The following is a 19393-nucleotide window of genomic DNA, read 5'->3' on the forward strand; positions in this document are numbered from 1 at the left end:
AAGTTAGATGTTTTGTTCTTTTTTCCTCATTTATTCAATTTAATAATAAAGGCACTGGGGGTAGGGGTATGGGCAAAATAGGTGAAGGGATTAACAGGTACAAACTTCCAGTTATAAGTAAGTCACAGGGATAAAAGGTGCAGCATGGGGAATACAGTTAATAACATTGCAATAACTTTGTATGATAACAGGTGGTAACTACATTTATTGTCATGAGCATTGCATAATGTAATATAATTGTTGCATCACTGTGTTGTACACTTGAAACCAATATAACACTGTGTGTCAATGATACCTTAATAATATAAAAAGAGTGAAAGAACAAAAGAACCAAATGAATAATGGAAGAAACTGTAATTAAAAAAAAAAGTTAAAACTATTAATGTTACTGTAAAAATGTTAAGTTAAAAAAGCTGAGATGTGCAAAAAATAATTAAGGCATTCAAAGTTATAAATCTGCCTATTACTAGAACTTTCATCATTTCATGGCAAATTTTTATATTCATGCTGTTATTTTAAGTAGCTTATAGTTTTGATTTTTAACACAAGAATTATTTAGTAGTGTACTTTTTAAACATTTTTAAGTGATCTACATATAGATATTAAATCAAACTTATTAATTATATTTATCAAAGCCTCCATGAATTTGTATTCTATCTAATCCACCTGTGAAAGAGAAAAGGATGCTTTAATATCTCTTAGTATAATTATATTTCTGTCAACACCTCATATTTCTAGCATCTTTTTCTTTCTATAAATTGATATTTTAAAATAACATTTTCCTTATGTAGTTTATTTAATGTCTAAATATTCATGACATTTTATCTCTATATAACAACATAAAAAGACTCTATCCCAGGATTTTGATTCAATTTGGTCTGTTCATAACATTACTTCTGATTTCTGTGTGTGTATGTCTACTATATTTTTACCTTTCTTTTTATTTTTAACAGTTCAATGTTATTTTGTTTTATGTCTCACTTTTGTAAGGAGAATAAACTATATTTAAACAAATTCAGAAAAATACTAATCTTTTAAAAGGTAAGTTTACCCATTTATATTTAGTGTGATAAGAGACAACTGTTTTTACTTCTTATTTTACAGTCTTCCTCTTTTTGTCTGTTTATATATTTTTTCTTCCTTTTTTTCTCTTAGGTTTTCTGCTTTTCCAGGAAAATACTAGATCACATTGACTTTCTGAATAATAAGGATATCCTCAATACTCTAGTATTCAAGCACTATATTCTACTTATTTCAGTTTCAGAATAGGGGTCTCTATCATTCTACATTCCTGATGTTTATGATGTTGATGTAACAGGAGCCTGTTCTCCACCTCCTACCCTTGGTTCTGAGTCAGGATGTGATAGAGAAGTTTGCCAGGGTCCTTTTCTGTTACTTTTGATATGTTGCTATAGCATAAGACAAAAAATTACACCTGCTCTCCATGACTTTTTATGTCAAATTTGCAATTTATCTGAAAGAAACCCTTCAAAGTTTTAATATTTAAGTGTGCAGAATGTTCATTAAATATATTAAACAAATAACAGGGACTGAGAAGTGAGGAATACAGGAAAGGTTAATATTTTTGACAACATCACATCGACTTACAGTCAAGTCCTGAACTTCACTGAAAGAACTAGTTGAAAATTTTAGAAATAGTTAAACTTAGGAGAAAGTAGCTACCTAGTGACTCTCTACTTAGAAGAGTTGCTAATGCATCTAATTTGATGAAAAATGCTAGGAAGGAAGAAATTATCAAAGGAGAGAATAAGGAGAAAAAGACAGAGTTCAATAGCTTCTCTAATACTAGCTCCCAGATAATATACAATATACAAAGGCAACTTGGTAGACATTTGTCATTGTCTTTATATTTTTTGTCTTTTCCTTTCTTTGAAAAAACACCATGTTTATGACAATACTGAACAGAAGCAAACTACCTTGATATTAAAAACTTTGTGTCAGTCAAACAGTATGGTACCAGGGCTTCAAAGGAAGAATTTAACCAGTCAGGTGACTCCTAAATTAATGTGTATTTTCTATTTCACAGTTCTGACAACATGCTGACTTGGGAAAAGTGGGGAGAGAGGGCAGAGGGCAGGAGGAAGCAATTTATCGAAAAAAAAAATAGAAAATGTGTTTTATCAAAAGAAAAAGAAGAAAAGAAAATGCATTGCCTCTCTTTCACATCCCTTGTAAGCTGAACAGTCTTTCTGTGTTTCCAGGGTCTGTACTCTGAATCCAGGGTACTGGAGAACTGAACCTCATCCTTGTACTAGAATTACAGCAAGTCTATGGCTCAAAAAATGGACCCAGAAAAGAATGCTAAGAGGAACAGTGTTAAGTGGTCAGGAGCAATAGGTGGCCTACAGGGTGAATTCCAAATGTGGCAGCCCTGTGAAAACTCCCCAAGGCAGACTTGGTGAATACATTTTCTGATTATAAAATAAGCACAATCATAAGTGTGTCTGTAAGTCAGTATCTTGCTTGGTAGATCTATAGCCCCAGTGTGAGGATGTATCCTAGTACGGCCCTAAAACAGAATTAAGCTCTAGACAAGTAATCATCTATTTTGGTAGCTCAGGCCCCTTGGAGAATATAATGAAGGTAATGGGCCCTCTCTCTAGAAAAAAAATGTGAGTGCATATATCACATAGTTTCAGAGGGGACAGAGATTCTGCAAAGCTCACCCTGTGAGCCTTAAAGTGATTTGACACACGGATGGAAAACACTTGGCTCTACAGGTTAGTGAGGAAGCATGTCATAGAGCTACACTTTAAATATGGAGAGTCTTCAACTGGGGACATAAAGGAATAGACACTCATGTTATTTTGAAGCTTTACTTTGCCCTTTCCTTTGATTCAAATTTCAATAGCACATACTGAGCACAGAAAAAAAATATATATATGATTTTGATTGATTTATCAACATTTTAAGATAGGAGACAAATAGTATATTTCCTATATGTTGAATTAGAAAATACATGAAGGGAACAGCTGCAGACTGGCAGAGGGATGAAGCAAATTAATCTCATGATCTTCTCTCTCTCTCTCTCTCTCTCTCTCTCTCTCTCTCCTCTTTTAATAAAGTAATTTTAAAAGTCTGAAAAATGAAGCAGTACCTGGTAAGCTCTGGGAAGAAGAGATAACTTGGGTGCTTCTATTTAAGGTATAATCCTCTTGCGAGTTCTCTTGGGCTATCCCTCCACCTGATGAGTGGGAGAACCAATGTCTGAGCCTTATTTCCTCTATCTCTTCACCACCAACCAATTCTTATGGAAAGTATAGAAATTAACTCTTACACAAATTAACAGGCTATTTGTAGAATAATAAGGGATTAAAATGAAAAGGCAGCCAATATATTCTTAATTCCAATGTATAAAGATGATATGTCATTTTTTAGAACACTGGATAAATAAAATCCTATTATTCTACCCCAAATGGCCATTTGATCTAATTACACCCTATTCACTGTAGCATTAATAGGAAAATATTTTCCTATAATATTTTAAAAATGGCTACTGTGTAACCCCCAAATGCTTTAAGGGTATAAGAGGAGAGAGAAACAGGCAGAGAGAGAGACTCAAATACCATCTCTCTTCTAGGCAGCAATTTCCCCAGATGAAGAGGTCACCACTGTTTAACAGCGCGCTGCCATGTTAATTTAGTATGACAAGATAAAGCAGTAATCTCGGCTCGTGGAGGCTGTAAACCGCCTGCTATCCGGGGACATGCTCAAGTCGATTTGCACTGTATATCACTTTATACAATTGCCATGACAAAGCCCCTTGAGTTCTCACATGTAAATCTCTCTATCCCTCTCTTCCTGTAGCCCCCTCTTTTTCATTCCCTCCCAATGTCCTTCTCCCTGGCTTCATGTCCAGGTAGACCACATCCACTCAGCACTAATCTCTGAAAACTTAATGCTCTGCACATGACAAGGGACACACAACACACACCCCTCTCACAACCACTCTGTCAAGTCCTCCGATTTAAGAGAAGATGTTCAGGGACTTAGATAATCCATTGATCCCACTTGCATCGGCTTTTATATTTCAGTCTGCCGTGTTAAGTTGTCAAGGGGAGCGATTAAACTGATGTTTCATGATTCGAGATTTACTTTCCTAGGAATGATAGTTTTCAAAGCTTGTCTTGCTAAGTTCTGCTTAAAGATTATCCCTAAGAAAGCTGATGTATCTTTACTGGTATAAATCTAGTAATAAAACTCTAAAGTGTTTTAGGTAAGGACATTTTGGAGATATTCAGGGTTATAAACATAAGAATGTAAAACTGAATTAAATTTGGATTTTTAAAAAATGTCATCTGTGTAGTTCTCTCTGCATGAAGCAAAAACACCATATGTAAAAAAGGGGGAAAAACATGTTTCTATCTATGTAAAACAAAAATAATTATAGAACCACTGAAGAGGACATAAGTGAACAGGGAAGAGTTTATTTGATAGGAAATAAAAAGATCACATGAAGCACATTAGGAAAGTGACAAGTCAAAGTTTTATCCAATGAAACAAAAGCAGAAATACACGTTTAATCATCAAGAATTAACAGCTAGAAATATACACATTTTGGTTAGGTGTGTTAGTTTTAAATGTGACATGTCAGGTTTCTGACAGGTTCAGCTAATATCCTATAAAAAATCCATTTGTACAGTGCCTCTTATCCATATCTCAGCCTCTTTACATCAGCTCAAGCTGCTCTTATTGGTAAAGAGAAAGGAAAGATCAAAGGACTTTAAAAAGCAATAAACATAGCACAAATAAACAAAGGACTGAATCCCTCACAGGAACTCTAAAATTCCCAAAATCAAATAGGCATTTTAAAACACATTGAAATGTAAAAACAAACAAACAAATAAAAACAAAAACAAAAGAATATGCTAATAAAACCATAGTCTCAAACATGAACCTCCTTAACCATGTACTAAAAGAAAAATCACTTGCCTTCCAGATATTCATGCAACAAAAGTTTAGCAATTTTTAAATATACTATTTTCCAAAACACTTTTGCTGGTGTGTGCATGCGTGTGTGTGCATGTACTGATGTTGGTCTCCTCAGGCAGATTATTTGAAGAAGTGTAATATGTGAAGTTACAAGAGAATGCTGTGATTAGTTATCTGCACAGCAACTGCACTGAGAAAATCAGAAGGCTGACAAAAAGGGGGTCACATTAACTGCATATTCATTATACAACAGGCACTGTGGTAGGTAATTATTTCATTTACTTGTTACATCAACTATCTATGTGTAAAGTAACATTTTAACATGTAGATAAGGAAATTTGCACTCAGAATGTCTTTTATGGTCAAAGGCTTTATTCAACCATTCAACCATTCAACTATTTTAAGACAATTACTGTGTGTCAGTCACTGTACCAGACTCTAGGGACCTGGTGCTGAACAAGACAGGCATATGACTCCAAAGATACCGGACAGTTTTTCCTTTATTTTTTATTTTTTAATTTTTTTTAATGTTTATTATTATTCTTTGTTGAGAGACAGAGAGAGAGAGAGAGCGAGCAAGCAGGGAAGTACAGAGAGAGGGAGACACAGAATCCAAAGCAGGCTCCAGGCTCTGAGCTGTCATCACAGAAGCCGACACAGGGCTGAAACTTATGAACCATGAGATCATGACCTGAGCCGAACTCGGACAGTTAACCGACTGAGCCACCTAGGCGTCCCTGAGAGCTTTTACCTTTAAATGAGTTTGCATCTCGTGTTCAAATTACATCCAAAGATACTGACAAAGTTTAGTGATAAGACCACTGGACCACTTAAAATGGGATGGGAATGTGCGTAATAATCCTGCAGGTTACTAAAAGGAAATCATGATTACTGGGAGCACCACCTCCTCCCCCCCAAAAAAAACCCATAGTGTTTTCTTCTAGTAATTCATAGTAATTAGTCAACAGAACACAAACGACTGAAGAACTACAGCATCTATTAAGTCTTTGCTATGTGCCAAGCATAGTTCAAGAACACTTACGAGAATTCTATTTAATCCTTGTAACACCTGTGTATATTCAGAGGTTCTAGTATCATCCTCATTTTCAGAGGAGAAAACAAAGGCACAGAGTGACACCATACAACTGAGACACCTTACAAAAAGTGGACTTTCTTGGAACCCAAGCAATTCAAGGGTGAATTTAGGCTCTTCACATTCTACATCTTTCAATCCTATCAAAATGCAGTTCTGACTTGGCTGAGGTAGATTTTTCTTGTGGTGGTGGTGGTGGTGATAGTTGCTGTTGATGAACAGCCTTAATAACAGTAAGCAAAAATTTGGCTGCCAATGAACAATATTTATGATAACTGAATCTGTCATAAATATCTGACTGGGAGACTCAGATTATTTCAGATTGATAATCCTGTGTTTTGTTAATAGTTAAAAATACAAAGAAAAAAAACCCTTTTAATGACAAGAGTTTGAGATTTCTACTGGACTTCTCATTTCAAAAGTACTCTTCCTTAGCTTTACCTTTTCTTGTAGGTCACTTAAATTTATAAGAATTGAAAGTATCGGTCATTTAATATAATGCACCATTTTTCTCCCCGATCATAGAATGTAAACATGTCTTTAGGCACTCATTGAACTAGTATTTACTAAGCTAAGTTCCTGCTATATCCCAGGCACCAGAGTGCTTTAGGTATACTGACTTCTTTAAACATAACACTCTCTCAGATGCTATTCTTATCATACCTATTTTACAGATGACAAAACTAAGGTACAGAAAATTTCTATAACTGCCAAATGCCATAAGATATTAAACAGCAGAACATGGAATTTACTCAGTAATTTTGTCACTAGTGCCATGTGCTAAACCACTATGCTTTGCCAACAGTCTCATAGGCAGAGCACAAATTACTCCTAATCTTGATGTGAAAGGTTTAGCAAGTAATCCTTTAAAATCCCATATATTACCCAACAGCCTATGCAGAACTTCTAGTACGCATTCTGAATTAGTTAAATCTCTTGGTCCATTTCAAGCCAGATAAAAAGATTAAAAAATCAAGTTGTCTCTGAGTTAAGGTATAATAGGCAACAATGAATTATTCCACCTGAATGCCCCACATGGATTTCTAAGGACTTTTAAAATTATTTATTCCAATAAACTATAAAACTGATTTCAATGTTTGTATGAGTGGGGAGGCAGTAAGTACAGTTAGTAAGCGCTTGGGTTCTAAAGTCATGACTTCAAACTCTCCCACTTACTTATTAGGCAAATTACTTCACCCAAGACTGTTGTCTGTCTGTAAACTGGGGATAATCACAGTTGTCGAACTCACCGGGCTGACATAAAATTGGCTGAAAAAATAAATGTAGTCTGGCTGGTACATAGAAAAGATTGAAATATTATACATCCCTATTATTAATTATTAGATAACATATTCTACAGAGCATTGACTATTTTAAATCTCCCATATGTGAACTGCGACTATCAGACTATAGATAGGCTATAAGATATATTCACACAAGACTTTCAAAGTCGCTTCTTATATTCGACTGATGACTCTGGGGAAATCAAAATCTCAGATTCAGAAGAAGCATGTTCTCTGACTCCTGTGTCCCTGGTGTGCAAAGCATGCCAGCCACTGCTACAAAGCCTAAAGATGGATACTGGTAACAGCCCGGCAATATCCCCCTCTCCAGATATATGTTTACACAGAGGGAAGGGTCCAGCAGCAGCAGCAACAGAAGGGGGTACCAGGCTTAGCACCTTATTAAGTCTAACACTGTAAATTATCGTAACCTATTTTTTGTTACTCATTAATATAGGTTTTGACTTTTTACATGATACATATTTTATATTCATACACACTTAAAAAGGTCCTATTTAATAGTGCCTTTGTGGTTATGCTCCTTCTTTATATCCTACCTCCATTTAAAATTGTTTATTCACTCTTAGAATATTATTCTCTCATTTAGGGTTATCGACCAACAAGATTAACTGTTTTATCTCGAGACAGGCTGGATTTTTAAGGGCTAAGAAGAGACACTGAAGTAAACACTGCTTCTCTATATAATGATAACATTGTTTGCTCTGCTGCCGCAGAAGCAGCCTTGACTAAATAAGACACAAAATCCAGTCACTTGTGTTCATTTACTTTATCATGTGATGTCAGTGTCACAGAGCTGCCCAAGGCTGCTCTCCTTACATTCACACCTCATCTGCTCACATGGATCATTCCTAAAAACTGTCTCTGGGAAAAAGTTTTAAAAAGCTTGCCGCGTATGTATAAAGATCTGTTAACAAAAGGAACGATTACAACTGTAAATTTAAGTTAGCTTTACATTTATTTCCCCGCTACAAGTAACAAAGAACTTTCGGCTTTCTCCTCTACAGAGCATAGAAAAACATAAAATTGACTTTGTAAAACAAAAAATGGGGGGAGAAAGGGTACAAAATGATCAAGCTGGTCTCATATTAAAATGCTGTAATGAATTCATTGTTAATGACAGCTTTCATGCCAGTACAAATTATGGGCATCTCAAACTTTGTGGAGGAAGAAAAGAATTTAAACTCACTTAATGCTTTTTTTGTAATTTGTTTTTTAATCTTTATTTATTTTTGAGAGAGAGACAGAGTGTGAGCAGGGGAGGAGCAGAGAGAGGGGGAGACAGAATCCGAAGCAGGCTCCAGGCTCTGAGCTGTCAGCACGGAGCCCGACACGGGGCTTGAACTCACAAACCGTGAGATCATGTCCTGAGATGAAGTTGGATGCTCAACCAATTGAGCCACCCAGACACCCCTCACTTAATGTTTTTAAAAGCATCTCATGTGGCAAAAGTGTTCATTCTGAATTCAGATTGGCATTTCTTAAGGAACCCTTCCTTTTCAGGTGCTCATTTCTATCTTCCTATTAGATTTTCTGTACTATTGAATTCCTTTCTGTTTTTAAAAAATCCATCACCCCCCCCACAAATGCAGGCATTTGTGTTTGTCTATACTTATAAAAGAGAAAGGTGTATGAGTCTAATTGCCAAAATACATGAGAAAGAGAAATTAGAACGAAAACCCAATACTTCCTTACATTTTTTTTTTGTATGACTTCACTTTCTTAAGATCCAAATTAAGTACCAGTGTTTGTGCTTTTTAGAGAAACTGCTCTACAAAGATAATTCCTCTCTTTTTAGGTACAGTAGATAGTTGTATCTAACTGATAAAGCCAAGAGGGAATATGGTGTAGGTATTATTTGAAATATTTTGAGGTCCCATTGGCAATTGTAGGTTTCATTCTAATTCCTAGAATTTAGTCACCAACACTGGAAAATTCTTATTTATTTTGCATTCCCTTAAGTGACTGTCCCTTGCAGTTACAAAATAAGAAACAACGAGAAACTCGTTGTTATTATCACTCGCACGAAGTTAATACAGTTAAAGTAACATCAAAATCACCTTATAGTTATGTAAATAATTTCCATTTTTACCAATCTCTACAAAATCTCAAATTTAGGAAAGAAATATGAAGACAAAAAGCAATAATTGAGTTAAAGAAGGAATCAAGAACGTATTGAAAATAGTGACAGAAGCTGTCAAATAATTTAAAATAGAAGCTAGGAACAGGCACACAAAGAGCATAGCATATCTGCTAAAGCACTAGGTCCCAGACATTTGGATTCAATGATAAGCACAATTTCCAAAAATAATATCAAAACTAGTATAGACTTCTAAGTCCTTTTTTCCAGTAAGTACATTAAATATAATATTATAATTTACTATCAACATTGAATCATGAAAGAAAAGCAAATATGATTTCTGAATAAATTGAGTAAATATGCCACATAGTTTTGTGAAGAACTAACTAAAAATCAGTGAAAATTCTATCATAGAACCAACTGACCTTTATTAATCACATACAGTAAGAGAAACCTAGGCCGACTACAGGAAGTTTGGCAAGCCCCCAAGAGGCAATATATGTAAATAAGAAGGAAGTATATATCAGAGCACAATGGTGCTGATTCTCCAACCCTCTCTTCCTTCCTGATAATGGCTCCATTGAGATCCACAAGAGAACCCATTAAGAATGTTTTCCTGATAGGAGCAAACTGAAAGCGAGGAAAAGAGGAGCAAAGAAGGAAAAGAATCAAAGGAAGAAAATGATGAAGAACTGAGAACAAAATATCTAAGGTACAAAATGAAAGTTGGTCCCCAAACTTTTCATTATTTTTAACTCCCAAATACAAAGGATTCTATTATGCAGATCTGAAATAGTAAATGAAATAAAGAGGGACACCTATCCATTCCACAAAATCAGGACCACCAGTCAAGTAAATTTCCAGCACCGCTTCTTAGTGTCTTTGCTATTTCCAATACCCTAGCCAAGTATTTCATCGTTCTTTCCACCTCATTCAAGGTGGTCACACAGAAAAAGAAAGGAAACATGCAAAACCCCAATAACTAAAGTAGTTGATTGTTTTCCTATCAATGTGAGACATGTATTTTACTAATTTCCTCATATTTTATGTTAAGATATTTACAGTATGCTTTGTCTTCAGTATTTTTTTTTTTTAACTTGCTCTTTTCCTCTTTCTTAGTTATTGCTCCTGGGGAAATATGTGGCAAAGGCAAAATTATACTGAACTATTAACTAAAAACCTTATATTGGGGCGCCTGGGTGGCGCAGTCGGTTAAGCGTCCGACTTCAGCCAGGTCACGATCTCGCGGTCCGTGAGTTCGAGCCCCGCGTCAGGCTCTGGGCTGACAGCTCAGAGCCTGGAGCCTGTTTCCGATTCTGTGTCTCCCTCTCTCTCTGCCCCTCCCCCGTTCATGCTCTGTCTCTCTCTGTCCCAAAAATAAATAAACGTTGAAAAAAAAAATTAAAACCTTATATTAATGATATCCAATGAGATGTAAATAACTGTTAATCTCCTTAGCACTTGTTAGCCTGTATCAGGGTTCTAGTATTTTATAAAAAATTATGGTGATTTTCTGGTTATCTTATCCCCATACTATACAAAAAGGCACATGAAGGAAGGGTTCTTATTCATCTCCCTATCTCTGGTGATAGGTATTCATTGTATATAATTAAGTTAAATCTTTCCACAATACTTCCTATTAAATGAAAGTCATTAACTTCATTAGGCCACATATTCTTAAGCAAACACATTTCCCCGTTACTACAGATTTAGAAGTTCTTATTTATTCACCTGTCACTGGATAGCATTTTGTGGGGACACTCATCAAGTGTCCTGAACTAGCCTGCAACTCCCACATAGCACTTTTTCCCCACGGTGGGAGAGTACATTCCTTAACTTCTCAAGGCCCAGTTAACTTTAAACTCAACAGTAGTACTTCAAATATACTGTGGACATCAAATGAATCAAGGTTTTCCCCACTGATATTCAGCCCTCCCCCCAACCCAAAGGAATGAAATTATAAGGCAACAGGACAAAAAGACCCATTGCACAACTTATCCAGTGGCTTTGATGAACCCCAACTGGTTGTTTTTCACATGTCCTCATTCCTGCTAGCCCTGGGAGTAATTTCCAGAAACAATGCAAATATAAAGATTGAACATCTTACATTCAAACACAAGCCTTGGATTATATCTAGATAAACAGCTTCAGTGGTATTTTCTGACAACATTTACAGAATAATGTTGGTAACAATGTAATTTCATTGTATGATAAACATCAATTTACCATAAAAAACAAATACAAACTTGTCACCATTTTCACCTTGTTTCAATTGAATTGGCCTTGTTCAGATAAGCAAGCCTATCTCTTACAGAAACAACAGTTTAGAGATAAACTGTGTGAAATCGGGTATGTGTGTGTAGAATTATACTGCCTACTATCATAATTTTATACTGCCACACTGCACATATGGCTTCCAAGCTTACTTATCTGAATCTTTCTGAATCTATTCTCCATGCTATTAAACTGCACACATTCCACATCGTTCAAAAGTAATTACACTTTTGTCTAGAGTGTAGGAGACTGCTCTCCCTAAACAATGAAATTCTCATTATTAGAACTTGCACAATAACCTCACTGGTGTTAACAACAGTATGCATTATACCATCATAATAACTTATGCTAAGTTTGATGTACAAAGGTAACCAGAAATTTAAAAGCTTATAAAAACTGCCATATAGAAATAGGAATCTTTACCACACCATAATTAAAGTCCTATTCTGTGACTTATTTTTAAATAACACATGTATTTTTCTCTTTTCTTTTGTATATTATCTGAACAGTACTTCATACATAACATTATCCTAGTCAAACGTTGAAGATACATTACTAATATAAGCAAAGTTCATATAAAGAGTATTTCAAGACACAGCTATAATATAGCAATGAAAATTATTTGGGGGGGGGGCAAATAAGTAATCCCAGGAGTTGACAGTAATCCAGAGGAAGTAAAAACTTTTCTCTGTCACATGTATTAAGTGAATTTCATCATTAAGGTTGGATTTTATACGTTGGAGCCTTGCCATAGTGTTATACTTGGTTCCCAGCTATATGTCCAACTTCTATAGAAGATCCAACTTAAGGGGCACCTGGGTGGCTCACTGGGTTGAACGTCTGACTTCGGCTCACGACATCATCTCAGGGTTCGTGAGTTTGAGCCCCATGTCAGGCTCTGTGCTGACAGCTCAGAGCCTAGAGCCTGCTTTGAATTCTGTGTCTCCCTCTCTCTCTCTGCCCCTCCCTTGCTTGTGCTCTCTCTCAAAATAAATAAATAAACATTTTTTTAAAGAGTTAAAAAAATTATCCAACTTAAAACACTTTTGTCTTCTTTTGATGGACTTCAGGAAGAAAACTGACTCACACTGAATGTTGCTTTATGATAACTAGTGCCCCTGCAATGTTTAAACACACTGACATTAAGATAAATCAAATTATTAATCCCAATATAGTATGTCCCAGAGTTTTCTTTAAACAGTTCCAGGAAAATATTATCAATACAGACATTACATTATATATTAAAATAGATTAAAACATATTTTCAGATCCAATAGATCTTTAAATGTTAAATATATATGCAATATTTATTTCATAGGAAATTGAGCTATCTATAACGTGAGCAACTCAAATTATTTTTTTAATAAAAATTCTGTACTGTTATAATAAATAATTGTATATTTTAAAAGTCACTGTTGGGAAGCAGCCACTCTAAAGTTACACAAAAGTAGTCACTCAACTCAACAGGATTTTAAGAAGTCAAAAGAGAGTTTGGCTGAGATAAGAGTATACCTTCTGTGAAAAAAAACAAACAAACAAAAAAACAAAAAAGAGACAATTGACTATTCAGTGACCACAGGTGGTCAAGACTTTCATTTCACATCACATTTGACACTTCAACAACAATCTAACCAGCAGAAGTAGCAATGCAACCAGACAGAAAATGAGCACCAAAATGGTCCCTTAGCTGCCTCTGATGCTGCTACTTAATTTCTCTTCAGACTCCCTCTCTTCCCTTCTGGTGCTCATCTGTAATCACACTGACTGACATGAGGATATGTTTGTTCTCAACAGTTCTTTGCATCATGAAATAAATTCATCTGTATCAGAACTATTATTAAAAACCACCAGAAATTACAGTGATTCTTGCTTGTCTCTGAAGCTCTACAGTGACAGTCTCCAAACCCATGTTTAAAAAGGGGGGAAGGGGACAAGAAGATTTGATTCTCAGTAGAAGTAAAGCCCCGTACTGCTCTTCTGCTCATGTCAGACTATGACTCTCCAACCTTGACTTTCACCTTTTTGAAGATTACATGAAAATCAAAATTTGTCATTAATTGCTAATAAGAGCTTCAGAAAAGGAACCCACAAAATCTGTCTTTTACAAACCTATGCAATATGTGTCTCAATATTACACTTATTGGAAATATGACAGTTTCTTAAATAAATATATGTACATAATCTGAAGACACTTCATCTACAATGTACTCTGAATAATGAGTAAACCATTCCAAGAATAGATGCACCCATAGTATCCACACCAATATAACTGTCTGTGAGCTGCTCTCATTTAGGCATTTAATCCATTTCTCCAAAACATTAAGGCAATAAACACAACTTCAGAAAGGAAGAATTATATCTTCATTTGACCCAATTCCAAATGCCTGCATACAATGGATATGAACAAACAACCCTAATTTCTCAAAATCTTTATATGGCAACAATTGTGAAGTGTACAGAACTTTTATTGCAGAAAATATTTTCCAACTTAAATGTTATACAGAGAATAGCTCTATGTAACTTCAAGCCAGCCTTACAGAGATTACTCATCAGTTTTACTTTGTCTCTAAACTATATTGGCAATATAAAATGTGGACCTCTCATGTTTTTTTTTAAATTTAAGAATAGAGTATGAATGTCACACATAAACAGGCAATGAAATCTGGAAACCTGTTTTTTTTTTCTCCTTAAATTGAACTCTTTGAAATAGAGACCGTGAAACATTGTCTCTGTTTTCAAAGATATTGAACAGAGAAAAGATAGAAAATGTATTTTCCTGGGGCACCTGGGTGGCTCAGTTGGTTAAGAATCTGACTCTAGATCAGTTCATGATCTTGCGGTTCATCACTTCGAGCCTCACATTGGGCTCTGTCCTGACAGCTCAGCACCTGGAGGCTGCTTTGGATTCTGTGTCTCCCTCTTTTTCTGCCCCTTCACCCTCATGCTCTGTCTTTCTCTGTCTCAAAAATAAACACTAATTTTTTTTTTAATGAACTGTATTTTCCTACTTAAATAAAAGTTCCTGTTAAGTGAACATGACAATGGCCTACTACCCAGAAAAAGTATAATGCATTTGTGTTGAATAACAATTCTATAAATATATTCAATCATTTTGATAAATGAATAAAATATATAAATCAGCTTAACAGCTGAATATATCATGGCTATTATGACACACTTTCTGAAGCATTCTGAATATATTATGTTAGTATATTCTACTTTAGTTGTTAAATTTCTGGAAAATCAGCATATTCGCCATGAATAGTGCCTTAACAACTCTGCCCAAAACATATTCACTATTTAATCATCCATATGAACTCTGCCAGTAATTAGTAATCACGCACTGAGTGTCTATTATGTGGTAAGTATCAGAAATATATTCATATATGTCATATATATGATTTGTATGACTGTGCCTTCAAGGAGAAATACAGTATACAGACAGGCAAACGTACAAACACATAAATTATAATGTAGGCCATGAGAAAAGAATAAACAAATGTCACAGATAAAAGAATAATTCAGCAAGCATTCTGCTTGGGAAGTCTGTGAAAGCATCTCAAAAAGAAGCAATTTTTGAACTCAGTCTTGTGGGAGAAACATAGTTCATCAGGAAGGTAAAATCTGAAAAGAGAATGTCTTTCAGGTACAAAGAATAAAGCTGTGTCATTCGAGGTCACCTGGTATGTTTCTGAACCTGTATGAAAAACTTGGCATGACAAGAATACCGGGTCCATGGCCAGATGTGGCAGAAGAGAATACCAAAGCCATAGTTTGGTGCTACTCTATACAGAATTTTATGCTAAGCCAAAGGGTTTTAGACTAAATCCTGTCAGAAACAAGGACACACATTAGTTTCCAAAGTGGGATAAATAATCCAACTCAATTCTCAGGGAAACACGTCCAGTGAATATTGAAAGAAAAACCAGAGAGAAGCTAAAACTCTGAGATCATATGACAGACTTTTCCACAGACTTGTCTACTCAAGAGATGAAAAGCTGATGGAATCAAGAAACATTTGAGGCAGGAACAAATTTACAAACTAGTTAGACGTAAAGTAAAAGAATCAGTGTTCATGTCACTAAAACTAAGTTAAACCACTTGTATCCGGAGATCAGCTTGTGAATCTGATGAAACCTCTGATCTTACTCACATGTATGCATAATACAGAATTGTCCACTCATTTTCAGGAGATCCCATAGGCCCTGGCTAAGAACTGCTACTCTAGATGAAGTAGTTTGGGGAAAAGAGTTGTGTTTTATTTAAATCTATTTCCATAGTGCCCAACAACAACAACAACAAACTTGGTACAAAGTAGGCGATTCATAGTTTGTATCCAGTTGAACTGAATTCTCCATTAAACACTGAATGGTTTCCTTTTCACTAACATCCTGCATCACAGCATCCCCTCATGCCAACTTCAGAATGTAACTTAATATACGTTTCTTATATCCATCCTTGCATAAACTTAAAATAATCTCCCCTTTATCTTTGTGATGTTCTTCTGGTTGTAACTATTTATATCCACTCCTTCAAATTTGTGTGTTTATGTTTAGAATAATATCACAAGGCAAAAAACCAAGAAGCACTCCTTGAGAGAACGCAATGGTCAAAATATTGAGAGAGGAAAGCTATTAGCAGAGATGCTAAATACAGGGTATGATCTCCTTACCCTGTTGAACTGTGTACTACCATTTTCTCCTTTCCTTTTCCTAATTTAACCTTTTTGAGAGGAGACCAAAAAGTTGTATCATTGCACATAACTAATACGAACTCACAGTAGAGAAAGAAGGTAGGGATATGGATAGTATGATTTAGCTTGCCAAATAAGAGATAATCAGATAACAAAATATGCATGTGCTCTTGTGAGGAGCTTGTAATGTTTATAAGCATGGACTCCAAAGCCAGAATGTCTGGGTAAACAACCCTGGTTCTCCTGCATATCAACAGTGATCTAATCAAGTTATTTAACCCCTATGTGCCTCGGTTTCCTCATTTGTAAAATGAGACCAAAAATAACACCCACTGTATTACTGTGAAGGTCAAATGAGTTAATATGATAATGTGATTAAAATACCACATCTATATAAGTGTTATATAGTGTTAGCGGAAATACTATCCTTGAGGGGAAAATCTTGGCACATAGTCACATACCCAGTGCAATTCTGACCTGTAAGGCTTAAAATGTTGAAAGAGGTATTTAAATCTGATGTGAGTATCAAAGAACAGCATCCATTTCACAGTTATTAGGAGATATCTGATTCTTCTTGTTGATTTAATTCTATATATGGTAATTTAGTAACATAAATAAGTAGGCGTATTTCAGTTCCAAGCACATTTGTGATATATAATAATTTTCTAGAGAAAGCAAAAAAAAAAAAAAAAGATTTCACAGAATCAACCTTGTCTTTATAAGTATGAGAATGTCTGAGGAAACATAATTTTGTTGGTGTAATCTGGTTCATATTAATGACCCCACCATCCTTGAAGTAGAAGAGGAGAAGGTCACAAAACCCATCTACCCAAGCAGTCATGTTGAAAACGTGAGGGTGGTTTTATTGGCAGCTAAGTGCCCTGCTACCTTACCAATATGCTGATTGTGTATTTAAGTTCCTAAGAAGGACCTAAAAGCCTTACGTGTGTGTGTGTATATGTGTGTGTGTGTGTGTGTGTATGTGTGCACATGCTTATATGTTTCAGCCAAAGATGCTAAGCCACTTTTCTTCCCTCTCGTCCATGAAACCACAGTTTCCTAATCTTCCGCAATGAGCCAGACCCCAGGACAAGGGGCCAGATAAGTTATCCTGAGTTGCAAATTCAGGAATAGGATGCACCAGGGAATTACCGAATTATCAAAACAGCGTGAGTGAGGGGCGCCTGGGTGGCGCAGTCGGGTAAGCGTCCGACTTCAGCCAGGTCACGATCTCGCGGTCCGGGAGTTCGAGCCCCGCGTCAGGCTCTGGGCTGATGGCTCAGAGCCTGGAGCCTGTTTCCGATTCTGTGTCTCCCTCTTTCTCTGCCCCTCCCCCGTTCATGCTCTGTCTCTCTCTGTCCCAAAAATAAATAAACATTGAAAAAAAATTAAAAAAAAAAACAGCGTGAGTGAGACTGAGTTAGAAATTATTGCAGTTGCATTAAAAAACTGTAGTTTCTATAAAATATATTCTTCTATAATATTCCCAGTACCATAAGGAATACTGGAATCCAATCTGGGCAAAGCAAAGAATTGAAAAACATTGATTTATCATGGTGGAGATGTTCAAAATATGTTGTAACTCTATCCAGAAAAGCCTTTTTTTATTATTTATTTTTTGAGAGACGGAGAGAGACAGAGCATGAGTGGAGGAGGGGCAGAGAGGGAGTCACATAATCCAAAGCAGGTTCCAGGCTCTGAGCTGTCAGCACAGAGCTGGATGCGGGGCTCGAACTCACGAACCGTGAGATCATGACCTGAGCCAGAGTCAGGCGCTTAACTCACTGAGTCACCCAGGCACCCCCAGAAAAACCTTTAATAGAAATACTGTGACATCTCACTTTCATGCTAACTTTAAATGTGCTATTTTAACATTATTCTTATATGTATGTTTTTTTCTTCTAATTAACTTGTAAGTGTCTCAACAGCAAAATTCTTGAAAAACAGGGGAAAAAAGCATCTTCTACTTCCTACTGGAATCTATTTACTTATAAAGAATTCTAAGAGGTTAGGAATGAATCTTGTGTATGGCTGTTAAGTAGATGATAATTCTAAAGCAAAAGACTGAAGCCAAACTTATCAGAGGAGCAAACTGGTCAAAAAGTGAGTGTAGGCACAAGAGACCATGAGCAACCTACCATTGTATTGTGCTGAGAGGTGGGGGTCCTATGGCCACAAGTCTCTTGCGTCAGCAGAGAAACTGGCTGAAATTCCTCAGAGTGAGGCTTGTTGGGAAAACTCACATGCAAGGGAAGGTGAAAGGCTGGGAGCCCGTCACTCTCCTCTTCTTCCACTTTCTGTCTGCTTGTCACCATGGCTACCTCTCCATCTGCTTCCCCATACGGAGAGGCTGGTCGCTTGGAAGACATCCTGGAAGGAACAAAAGAGGAGAAAATAATGAAACCTCCACATAAATCCTTAATGCCGTCATTGTGTGGTTAGGGGCCATTGTAACAGAAATGCCTTTTTGTGCTGGCAGAGAGCAGGAAACCATCCAAATACCACTGCAAAGCGCACACAATCAGAAACAATGGCCAAGCAGGTAGCAACAGAACAGTGCTTGTTTGTTGTGAGAATAATACACTAATATAGCACTCTCTTGTATTCTGGCTTCTTAAACAAGAGAATTCACCTAAGAACACTGCATAAGGAAAGACCATTCCATTTTAAAGGGGAAAAAAAAAAAAGCAAAACATACCCATCTAGTTTTACACTTTGATAGACCTCATTGAAGACAGAACATCTATGAATAACAAATACTGTCGGCAGCTAAAAGAGGGAAAAGAACTAAAATTTCTTTCATCAAAAAATAAACAAAATAAGTGAATGGTGGCCATTATAACAAATTTGCATTTTATTAAAAGTAAGATTATTATGACATGTAGAAATAAATATTAGTTATAAGCAAACCTCAGACTTCATGACAAAAAGTTTGATATTTGCTTAAAGCTTATTAAGAATTGAATAAATTTTACAATTGCCGTTAATCTTGAAACATT

The 19393-nt window shown here is 35.9% G+C and overlaps 1 protein-coding gene across 6 annotated transcripts in view; it reads right to left on the minus strand.

The window, feature by feature from the left end:
* SOX5 (SRY-box transcription factor 5) overlaps window positions 1-18763 on the minus strand; it is a 351471-nt gene extending 332708 nt beyond the window's left edge. For 4 of the 6 annotated variants that reach the window (XM_047066168.1, XM_047066165.1, XM_047066162.1 and 1 more), the window contains exon 1: window positions 18533-18763. In XM_047066168.1, coding sequence (XP_046922124.1) covers window positions 18533-18763 — 231 coding nt within the window. The remainder of the gene's footprint in view (window positions 1-18532) is intronic. The other 2 variants (XM_047066167.1, XM_047066166.1) reach the window with 1 other exon arrangement.
* Window positions 18764-19393: the final 630 nt, after the last annotated feature.

The sequence above is a fragment of the Lynx rufus genome, unplaced genomic scaffold (assembly GCF_022079265.1).
Source record: "Lynx rufus isolate CCGP_SWC_20201006 ecotype Redwood Valley unplaced genomic scaffold, mLynRuf1.p SCAF_7, whole genome shotgun sequence".
Classification (NCBI taxonomy): Eukaryota; Metazoa; Chordata; class Mammalia; order Carnivora; family Felidae; genus Lynx; species Lynx rufus.